Source organism: Typopeltis vanoorti, chromosome 5 (assembly GCF_054136105.1).
Source record: "Typopeltis vanoorti isolate ZY-2024b chromosome 5, IOZ_Tvanoo_1.0, whole genome shotgun sequence".
Classification (NCBI taxonomy): Eukaryota; Metazoa; Arthropoda; class Arachnida; order Uropygi; family Thelyphonidae; genus Typopeltis; species Typopeltis vanoorti.
This window is the reverse complement of record NC_143553.1, coordinates 124,409,296-124,421,333: the sequence shown is the minus strand read 5'-3', so window position 1 is coordinate 124,421,333 and position 12,038 is coordinate 124,409,296. Positions and strand designations below refer to the sequence as shown.

At 31.7% G+C, this 12,038-nt stretch overlaps 1 protein-coding gene across 1 annotated transcript in view; it reads left to right on the top strand.

Moving 5' to 3' along the window:
* LOC150106785 (uncharacterized) overlaps positions 1–9,296 on the top strand; it is a 602,332-nt gene extending 593,036 nt beyond the window's left edge. The window contains exons 24-25 of the mRNA XM_090393483.1: positions 2,552–2,686; positions 6,917–9,296. Coding sequence (XP_090249609.1) covers positions 2,552–2,686; positions 6,917–6,994 — 213 coding nt within the window. The 3' untranslated portion in view covers positions 6,995–9,296. The remainder of the gene's footprint in view (positions 1–2,551; positions 2,687–6,916) is intronic.
* Positions 9,297–12,038: the final 2,742 nt, after the last annotated feature.

Here is a 12,038-nt window from a genome sequence, read left to right as displayed (position 1 = left end):
ATTTGATTTGAAAGCCTGTATTTCGTATTCCTTGGGATACACATAAGGAAGGAGACTGTTTCACAATACAGCAGTTGCAGGAATGAAGAGGAAAATATTTATAGAACATACATATTACAGAAACCAAATGCCTGTTTAAAAGTAGTTTTAAATATTCCATTAAACCTCTAACATGATGTCCTCCCATAAGCCTTAACACACACTAAAAAAATGGGTGGAGTGAATTGGTAAGAGATGGGTTATTAATCAATAATTGGCCTCTTCCATTGGGTCAAGCATTTTAAGGATTCATAGTAGTCCCACCCCCAAATGTTGAGAGCAGTATTCAGATAGCTAGGTGGATTTCTAATTTGTATAAGGTTAACACCGGTTTGGAGGTGATGGTTGATAAATGCCTTGAGCAAAAGAGAAATCCTAGTTTTTTGGATGCTGAGGAGGCAGTGGTTAGTGGTGTGTGTGTATATTCCATGAGGTGCTTGTCGTCAGGGTGATTTCAAGAAGAGAAATCTGTCTCATCTTGTTTACAGATTTGAGTGCTGTCAAGGATAACTGACAACCCCCAATGACAACATTGAAAAACTAAATTAGCTGGCCTGGATGGCCGAGTGGTTAGCATAGTTGCTCTCCAGCCAAAAGGCTGTGGGCATGGATGTTTGTGATTGTCTGTAAAAATACTAGTGGTGGTCGGCGATTGTTGGTGTAGATGAAGCAGAGAGTTGCAGAGCAAGTGCCCTTCCTCGTTGAGTCCATGGACTCCCTGGAGGTGCCGTGAAATAATAATAATACTGGAAGAAAATGTTTTCTTCCAGTATGGGGGCACTACCCAGACCAGTTTCGACCTTTTTTTGAGGTCTCGTCAGTGGGAGCCAGACCCAGAATTTATAAATTATTTATTAGTACATATAAATACAAAATTAAGAAAGAAAAATTTAAGAAAAAATACATAAACACATATCAAAAATGGTGCACTTACTTTAATTTGAAATTCCTTTAAATATTAATTAACATAAACAAAAACTTATTAGTGGTGTCTTTAATTAAACTGGTGAGTAACTGTCACTCATTTGGATGATATGGTTATTTCTTGTGATCTGGAGTAGCTTTTTTAATCAGAAAATTTGTTAATGTTGTCTGTTTGATTTTTTCTTCATATATTTCGCGATAACATCTGACTGCTTCTCAAAGTTCTTTTAGACTGGCAAAGCTATCAGTGTCTTGATCCATATTTTCGAGTAACTAAAGTCCTTGATTTAGTTTAGAAAATACTTCAGCTAATCCTTTAACAGTTAATTTTTTTTAACAATTTCTCTTCATCCTCATTATTCCTTTCTTCTTCTACAACTCTTTCGTTTTGGAAAATCAAGTCTTGATCAGTCATTTCACCTTCTTCGTGATCTGCTAATTCTTCTATATCAGTAATATTGATTTCTAGATCCAGATTTCTTGCAATTTCAATGATTTCTTCACCAATTTGTTCTAACATACTATGCTCATTGTACTCTTTGAGTATCTCCTGTGATAGTAACTTCTTCCAAATTCCTCGCATACACTGTTCCGATACTTCCTTCCATGAAGTTCCAATGTTCTGGATACGTTGGTTAATATCATAATTTTTCCAAAAATCATCTGATGTTATAGCATAGTTGTCCATTGCTGTTATTGCTTGAGAAAATATAGTTTTCAGATAATGTCTTGAATGTAGCAATCAAACCTTGATCCATAGGTTGAATCACAGCTGTTGTATTGGGCAGTAGATACATCACATTTATATTTTCACTCAAATCGCCGATGTGAAGAGGATGTCCTGGAACATTGTCAAGCAGCAATAGAATTTTAAAAGGAATGTTTTTTTCAAGACAGTAGACACGTACTTCTGGAATAAAGCAATTTAAGAACCAGTCTCACTTCTCTAGTAAACTGGCAACTTATTCTTGTCGATGTTTTTCAAAGCTCTGGGGTTTTGTGAACAGTAAACAAAAAATGGTTTTAATTTAAAACCAGCAGCATTTCCTCCAAGAAGAAGCGTAATCCTATCTTTAAATGCCGTAAAACCAAGCGCCAGTGTCGCTTCTCTGCGAATGTAAGTTCGTTCTGGCATTCTTTTCCAGAACAGTCCGATTTCATCTACGTTAAAACTCTGCTCTAGCAAATTCAGCATCTTTCTGGATGATGATTGTTGATTCCATATCCTCAGACTTCCCAGTTAATGCTGGAATACATCAGAGATTTGTTCTCTTCCTTTCTTCCTAGCTATCCTGAAAATAATGTGCTATGTCTTTTTGGTTTGGCCTGCTTATTTCCCACATTAGAAGACTTTTCATAAATTCTCTTAAAATGCTAATTTCCAAGTTATATTCCAACTTGGTGGAGAAGGATCATCAGTATTGGCTGAGTGTATTTTCCAACAAATTATGTGATATCCATATCTATGATTGAGATTTTTCTGCTTAGGTCTTATAACATTTTTAGATCATAAACATTCTGATATAGAGACATCACATTAATATATAAAAAGCTCTTCGTCTTTCAGATGCAGTTTTTTTCTTTACAGGTTCGTAATTTGCACAGCTGTGTAAAAGTTGCTGAGGACTTTGTATCACCTGAAAACATTGCCCACTGTTTTTCTCTAACTCAAGAATTTAGGCATTTGTCTGATACACACACAAATCATGAAGATAAATTGCAGGTAAGTACAAATAGTTTGTTTTTTCTCTTTTTACTTTTGTTGTCCATTTAAAAGTTTAAAAAATATGATTGAAAAAAGTTGTTGCTATTTTTAACATGTTCTCCAGCAGTAATATTTAATAAGTGTATACCATCTAAATATTTTAGAGTTTTCTGTGACTTTTTTTTTCATTTTTTTTTTTCATATGGAATAAATAAATTAGCTAAAACACTAAACTTGTAGTATACAAGACTAATGATAAAACTAATTTTTAGCTTTGGATCTGAGTTATAAGAAAACTTAAGTTAACAGTTGTATCCTATTAAAACTGGCAGATTTTAGAAAGACAATAGATATCATTAACATTCAAGGATGTATGACAAGAGTTAATGTAGGATGGTGTGATAACATGAACAGAATAGGAGAAGAAAGGTTAAAAAAAAAAAAAAAAAACAGGCAAGATCAGGATGCAGTGATATTAGTAGGTAGTATCTGATACCAAAATGTAAGATCTGACAGTATTGGAGTACTTATAAATAACACAGGAATAGGAAGTCAATAATCATTTAAAATTAATTCTGTACTGTTAGAATGCTGCAATATTCCTTAAGATTATGTAGCAGGAATTCAGTGATAATGACTTATTTCTGTAAGCCTTGAAGTGTTGCTCATATATTGCTGTTATTTCCAAAATTATTATTAGTATTATTATTATTAGACCTCCAGGAAGTCAAGGACTCATCAAGTGAAGCCATATGTCACCCACGCTAGATCATTCACTACGTCAATAGGCAAATTGTTCCACTCATGGCTCTATGAGAAAAAAATCTAGTTCTTGGCACTTTAACTGCGCATAAACATAACTTCCACGGATGCTCCCCTTGTCCTCTTCCCACCTTCCATAAGGGAAAATTTCATCCACCAATATCCTGTAACACCCTCTCAAATTTATATGCCTATCATATCAGTGTTTGCAGTCCACATACACTTGATCGGTCTGCATAATATACATTTCATAATCCCAGTATCATCTTTATAACTCTTCTTCACAGTTTCTGCAATCAGCATTCTTTCAAATGCATGTCATGTCTTGACATGCATCTTCTCTTGGAATTTACTTTTGGGAATGGGAATTTCGGGGGGGGGGAGAGATACCATACCATAAAAATCTATAATTCTCTCTCATTTATTTTTTCTTAAATGTTTATCTAATTAGCCTTAAATGCACTACTGACTCACCTGTTGTCTATTTTTCTTTTTATATGTATAATATTTGACTTCTTATTACTAATGTTCATACCAAATTTTTCACAGCAACTTGAGTTTTAGTTGAATTTTCTGATTACTTATAAAATTATTCAGCTAACTTCCCATCCTGCTTATTTAAAGATGCCAATACATTTATTAACTTTCCAACCAGATTGTGGGTTTGGATTCCACTGTGGATATAGATGTTTGTGATTGTGTTTAGGTGGAAGATGAATTTTGTAACCTGATCAAAAGAGCTGGGTTACAAAATAGTGTGGATGGGCAGTACTGGACATTGAATAAGAGCCTTGCTTCAGATATGTAAGCATTATTTGTTAAATTTTATTTAGTTATGTTACTTTGTGGAAATCTTTTTTCTTTTCTTTTTTTTTTATATATACTGTCATTTTATACGAAAGAAAGAAGTGACCATCAGTTTATGTACATTAGTCAATAAAGTTGCCTTATGTCAAATACTGTTAGATACTCTATTTACCATTTCAGTCATGGAAAATGTTTGTGGTCTAAACTCAGTTTTTGGAATGTTGTTTTCAGGAAGGGAAGCGCTGTATATATAATATAGTAAATATAAGAAAAATTTTAATGAAAGTATCAGGACATATTTTTAATATATATATTTTTAAAAGATTTACTTATTATAAGGAATAAGCTTTTATTAATCCTCAAGAAGCTGACTGATGCAATTTCAAAAAAAAAAAAAAAATCATAGTTTTGTTGATGCTGTTTTATTTAAAGAACCAATACATTTATTGGCTCTTTAAATAAACATACCTTTCCAGGTGAAAAACAACTAGGGAAAATGTCACTTTTCTTTATTCAAAAGGGTTTAGGACTGGCAGGATCTCAAACAATTAAGAAACTACATTCTGTTGATATCCTTGTTGAAACATCTTGTCAGCAACACTCAGAAGAACTATGAAAGGAACATCAGTTGGTGGAATACCAATTACAGTAATTCCTCATACACATTAAACTCTTTTAGAGGAGTGATATCAGAATGGAATCTCCTTGATGTTCTAGATGTGGAGATATGTTTAGAGCTTAAAGATCAAGGAGTGACAGGTATGATGGACATCCTGATACATACGGATGGTCACCTGATTCCAACCAGGAACATCATCCTTACTTTTGATACACTTAAATCTGTTGTCATAGACTGTACATCTCTAATCCACTGAGATACTTTTAATGTCAGAAATATGGGCATGCCCAAACTATCTGTCATTGCTCTACCACCTGTACCCATTGTAGTAGTAGTAGAGAGAGAGAGCATGAGAAAAAATCTTGCTCTGCAAAGAAAAATAGATGTGTTAACTGTCAGGGAGACTGCCCAGCCTACTTCTATGTATGTTAGAGGTGGGAGGATAAAAAAAAAATACAGAAGATTAAAACAGGACAAGGTATATCATACTAGGATGAAAAAAGGTTAGGCTCCACCACAGCTATCTTGAAATCCATTTATGCTCACAAGGTGGCAGTTAAGAAAATATCAACAGCAACTCAACCTTATATGTCAATTCCAAAAAATGGTGACTTTGTACTTCTGCCAAAAACATCCTCTTGACCCAGAGTTAAGGCTGATTCAAACTATTATTGCAGTAGCAACAGAAGCTGAGTTTTAAAACTCGCTTTTGACAGAAAGCTTGCACACATTCTTCATTCAGAGAAAAAAATGTAAGAAAGAATTGAATATCCTTCTCACTCTATATAATTCTATTGAGGATACTCTGTAGAATGGGGTATGGATTAATGTTCCTTGCTTTGCCTTTATCTTGTACTTGTTTGTTCATAGCTTGATTATGGGGTCTCCCCTGGTTCTGCAAATGAAAGTACAATGGTGAATGCTATCCATAATCACACCATAAGGATAGCTACTGATGCATTTCGTACATTGCCTATGCAAAGTCTTTATGTCAAAGCAAATGAATGTTTTGTTGCTTTGAAGGAAACAATTGTTTCTTTACTATGTCCTAAAAATAATCTTTTCCTAGGCATCTTTATGTGGAGTAGCAATTTTTTGTTTTTTTTCCTGGACAAATCAAGATGAGAACACAGGGATAAGGATTTATTTCCTTATCCCTGTGTTCTCATGTTACTTGTGCCACAAAGTTTGAGCAAATTATCTCAAAAAATTAGCTTCTCTCTCTACATATATAATGTTATGCACATCATCTGAATGCCATTTGCCTATTTAGTATGATTATAAAAGAAATCATGTAAATTGTTGGGAGTTGGAACAATTGTTGACATTACCTGCACTGAACATGATAGTATTCCTCCATGGTGGGGTTACAGTTTATCAGTTTTATTTGCAACTGTTTAATGCATACAGAGCTGAGCCTTGATTTTTTTTTTTTTTTTTTTTTTTTTTACATTGCTATACTGATGGTTCAAGATCTGAGACCTGTTGGTTGTGCTGCTGCTTTTCCTGACCATCTTGTCTCTAGTCAGATTCCACTTCAATGCAGTAATTATACTGCTGAATTGCCACTACCAAAAAATATATGATATACACTCATTGAGTTCTGTTAGAGAACTCAACAATTCTGTTACATCCTGTATACAATTCACATTCACTACTTTGTTCTACAATTATTGTCTCAGATGATGACCCATGATTTTGATGTTTGTGTTAGATACACCACCACACTGAAATCAAGAATATGTAGATATAGCATTTCTTAATTTATTTTTTACTTCTTGTGTTTAGCTGTAAGCTAATGGTGAAGTATGACCTTTGCTGCCCTTGTCCCAATAAACCACAAACCCAATCTTTCAGCCTTTTTATACCTTCCTGCACCACACACTCTAGAACAGTGATGAAGTCTGATAATTTTTTTCAGCATAATGCATATATACACATCAGTAAAGTTTTTTTTAAAAAAAAAAAACTCTTTAATCAGTAGGATTTCAGATTAAAGGCATTTGCTATTACAAATGAAATTTATGATTTTGAGTTTATATATATTTTTTTCTTTGCAGATAAAGAACATTATCTACCATGCAGTAAAAGATGCCTTGTCAGTTCTGCAGACTAAAGATCCTTCTGCTTTATTATAGCTGTCCGACATGACAAATCTTAAAGGCATATTTGTACATATTTGAAGTTGTGAAAAGGAAAGTTTTTGTATGAAAAATTTAAGGTTACAAATTGTGGTGCCTGAAGATAAGTTAAATTTGGCATATTTTATCAGATTATATTGAGTGGTATGGGAGGGCTGATTCTGACATTACATTCAGTAAGGTGATTCCAACAGTTGCAAGATTGCATTTTAAAATATTCCCCATATGTGTATTGTTCATTAGTGAACGCTACTGTCCAAACAAAACTGTTGAATATTAAGTTTGAAGTATCAGGATTCTGGTGCATACAGAAAGGTCCAGAAGTCATATTTATTCTTTAATATAAACTTGTATTTACCACATGAAACGGCTATTTTCATCAAGGACTTTTTTGAAACTTATTAAAAACTGTGCTCTGTGAAAGTTGTATCGATAACAAAATCTCTCTGCCAAGAGAATAACCTGGTTGCTTAAGTATATTTATATTACCTTAAAAAATAATTGATTTCAAAATTAATTGAACTGCAAGCGAAATCTGTGTAAATGTCTTGGAATAAATTGTTTTAAATACAATACATTTCGATTTATAAATATTTTATTTTGATATATAGGTTGCTTAATATTCTTAGTCCTTTAGCAAAAATTATAATTTTTCTTATACCTTGCTAATTAAATTTTCAAATGTGTTCTTAGTTGTTTTATAGGAACTAAAAATTTGATTGTCATAAAATATGTACCTTCCATAAATGTTGGACATATATGTTCAAAGAAAAAAATATCCAGGAAGACAGTGTCATTTTTGAGTTGGGTACACATTTTCAAATATTAGAAATCAGAAAAATAAGTAAATAACAATAATAGGTTTTTGTTTTAAGAGCTTCCTCCCCTCCCTGAAAAATTATAAAAATGCCTTCCATGACAAGGGTTGTGTTTAAGTCCATCACTTTATTAAAAAAATTTCTTCATGTATTTTCCATGTGTAAAGCTTCTCATAGAACAGTGAGTGCCTTTCCTCCAATTTCTCTTGAGCTAGAATTAATCTGGCAGTTTGTTGCATTAGGATTAACTAGATTTTAAAACTGTGAAATATCTGTTCATTTTTTTTTTTTTTTTGTTTTTTTTTACCATTATAAAGAATGTTATGCACAAGCAATCATTAGTTTATCCTGCACCTTTTTCAACAGAAAAAAAAAAAAAAGTAGTTTTGATATACCTCTGAAAAAATTTCTGTGAAACTAAATTCTGTTGATCTTAGTTTTTGTATATTGGTCACAAGGTTGATTTTAACAAAATTTACCCTATTCTATGATGAATCATCTAAGTTAGTTATTACCATCTTATTCAATTTTTCTAGGTATCTGGGCTTTTTTTTTTTTTTTTATCAATGAATAGCCTAATATGAGTCAATCATCTAATAAATCTTTTAAAAATTAAGTGTATCATTTTCAAATAGCTTTTTTTCAGTGCTTTTGTTATTTAATATGTTGGACTTTCCATTTTAAAAAAAAAATTCTATAGCATAAATTCCTTTTCAAAAGAAAGCAAACCTTCCATTTTAAGAAAAAACTATTTATTTTAATTTTAACAGACAAATTTATTATTCAGATTTTCAACTGGAAATTAGAAACATGAACTAGCAATGTTTTCTCCTCTCAGAAAACAGGGAAACTGATTTGAAAACACTCACTGTGGTTGTCATAGCAATATGGTTAAATGTTTTCTGATATTATTAAAACCTCCCTACTAGTAACAGGTTTTATAATAGCAAAGTTATTTGCCATGCAAGGCCTGTAGCTCTAATACATGAAGGAAGATGGGGGTGGGTTATTAATTATCTAACTGCATCATCTCTGCTAGTCCAGTGTTACAGTAGGCTCTCACTGTAGTCAATAGTTTACCATAGTGAATTTTTTTCTTATAGAATAGCATTGTGCATATGACTTGAGGTTGGAACTTTTTGTTCCAACCTCAAGATGTATATATGTTTAAAACAACAATAATAATAATAATAGATTAAGGAATGAATTAAAAGATACTTAAATTACTAAGTGAGTGTATTCCATGTCCCACATTTCACATTTTTATGAATATCTTATTATATTCAATTTCTGCGATACTTTGTAACTTCTTGGCATTTTTTAGTTTCTTTTGTTTTTTTCCTGCACACCAGAAAACATTTAGCATATTTTATCTCTGTTCTCTTCTATTTATCTATTTCCATTCTTAAAAACCTATAATATGTATGTATATGTGTATATATATATATATATATATATATATATATATATATATATTTTTAATTTTTTTTTTTTTGTCACCTCAGTTAAAAAAAAAAAATAATTCATGTGGAAATAAAGTGCTGCAATTTGCATCAGGTATTTTGATTGAACAGGATAGAATAGTATAATTCATATTGTAATAGTGTTTTAAGTAAAATAACCCATTGTAATTATATCTGCAGTTTAAAAGATCGAGGACATTAGTGAACTATATTATCAAAAGTTATTTAAAAAAACATAGGAATAAATCTGCATTTATGAACTGCATAAATCAGTTTATTGGATGAACCTTTTCAATAATTTTTGACAGGTTTATTAACCATTACAATTAATTCCAAGCCCTGTCCAACATTTTTTTTTTTATAACTTTCTTACTCAACCATTGCTGTGGAATGGCATTTTATAGACAAAGCAAATTCTGTTTAATTTCTTATTTAAGGCTGTTCTTCAGCACAAACATTACACCTCATCCTCAGTGGCATAACAATAGTCTATGGAGAAAAATTTATTATGAAACCACTGAATCTTTGTGCTAGATTTACAGCTGCCACTAGTTAGAATTTTGTCACAAGTCATAAGATGAAGTTATGCCACTGGTTAGCTAGTCGTATACAGAGTAGGATCAAAAGTGCTCTGATCCTAGTCGGTATTGTTGATATCTTTTGTGATTTTTCAAATATTTATTACTTCCTGATGTACCATAATGTACATAACATTTTATAGCAGTATTTTTATACATGAATGAATATATTACACTGTGACAGTAATTCTCTGTATGTATTTGCGCTAGTATATTTCCTTTCCAAAAGTTATTGGATTTCATATAGTAATTGTTATATCCTTCTGAATGCTGTTGTAAGTTTTGATTCTCTTTGATGTTTTGAAAAACAGTGAAATATATAAATGTTTTACCCAGGGGCCTTTTTAAAATTATTTGCTTAGAACTTTGTATTATATAACTAATATGATTGTGAATAAAAAATTATTCAAAAAATATGAGAAATAAAATTTCCTTTGTATATGAAACTTGTCCAATTTTTAAATTAACATTTACAAATGAAGTGGTATTAATCATTCAGCTGGTCACGATGATGCCTCAGGAATAACTCTATAGATTAACTTGACAGTCAAAAGATTAAGTTATTGATTTTTCTGGTTAGCAGAATTTACTAATTAAATGGATATTTGTAATTATACAAAAAAAGGTAGAGGAACACGAACAATTATTTTATTCATCTTATTATATTAAATGTCACTAGCAGGAAGAAATGAGAACTGTAGTGTGTGTGTGTGTGTGTGTGTGTGTGTGTGTGTGTGTGTGTGTGTGTGTGTGTGTGTGTGTGTGTGTGTATTAATCACTGAAAAACAAATGATCACCACTAGCAGAAAGTAGTTTAATAATTTTAATTAGGCCAGAATATTATAACATTCTGTAAAGAAATATTGAGTAATTTGGGAAAGAACTTTTTTCCTCCTTATTTTTAATGGAAAAACTTCCTTATGAAACAGCAATATTATATATTAAGTCATATAAGCCTTCTAAATCTTAAATGTTCATTTAAAAGCTTAAATCTCTGCTGATTTGTCCTAAAGTTTATTATTTGATTTATTCATTGTAACTTTTTAGCACCTGAGATTTGATGCTAGGACAATCGTATCTTCCACAGGGCTCTTGCAAACTATGATATTGATCCTGGAAAAGAGGTGGACATGTAGTGCATCTGTTTTGGGTATCTTTAGAGCTCTTCTTAAATTGCTTAAAGTAGTTTTTAGACATCTTGAGGCTACCATTTGACAAGGCCTTTTAAGAAAGTTGGTCATGCAGTAGTATCAGTTTGGATTAAATTCCAGTAAGTTTATAAATGATTACTGCAGTATTTCCATTATTTGCTTTAAATGCTAGACAACCTGAACTGAAAATTGTCATATTGCTATTGTGACATTTTTTAAAGATGTCACAATAGCAACCATTGTATTTTTTGAGATATTTTGAATCATTTGACTTTAAGTAGAATTACTGCTGTTTAATCTCAGCATCTGTGTAGTTTGCAAATAATATCAACCTTCGGAATGTTTGACAAGGAGCTATAACAAAATTAAAGCTTTAGGACAAGATGTTTAATTTGGTATTTACAAGGACATGTGGAAAGAGATGGATGGTGACTTTGTTAAAGAGTAAGTTCTTATTGTAGTTTACTTTCTCTGCTAATTCTAATATTTTATCTTAAGAGAATGTATAACATACCAAAGTTCAGTATGTATGCTGTTAATATTAACTTTTTTTTCTTTTATATACACAGCTGGTATGGTAGGAAGTCAACTGAATAAATTTATATGGAATAAGAAAGAAATTAGTCAAAACACTAAATTAGCTGTATACAAGACAGTGTTCAAACCAATTTAAACTTATGGAGTGGAGTTAGAAATAAAACACTTGACAAAAGACTAGAGACCACAGATATGAGAGTTGTTGGTATCCAGGAGTGTGTTAGTAGAGATAATCTCAGGTTGTATGGTCACTTAAACAGAATGGGAGAGGAAAGATTAGCTAAACAAGTGTTTTCTGCCAGGTTGGCAGTAAAAAGACCAAGATGCAAGTGGATGGATACAGTAAAAAAATCCCTTAGAAGACAGAAATATAAGATCTGATAATGTTGGAGTTCTTGATTTGGAGAAAAATTGTATATAAGAAGTTAGTAATGATGTAAATTTTTCATGTAGTACTATCATATCCTGTACACCTTGAAGGTACATGTCAGGGA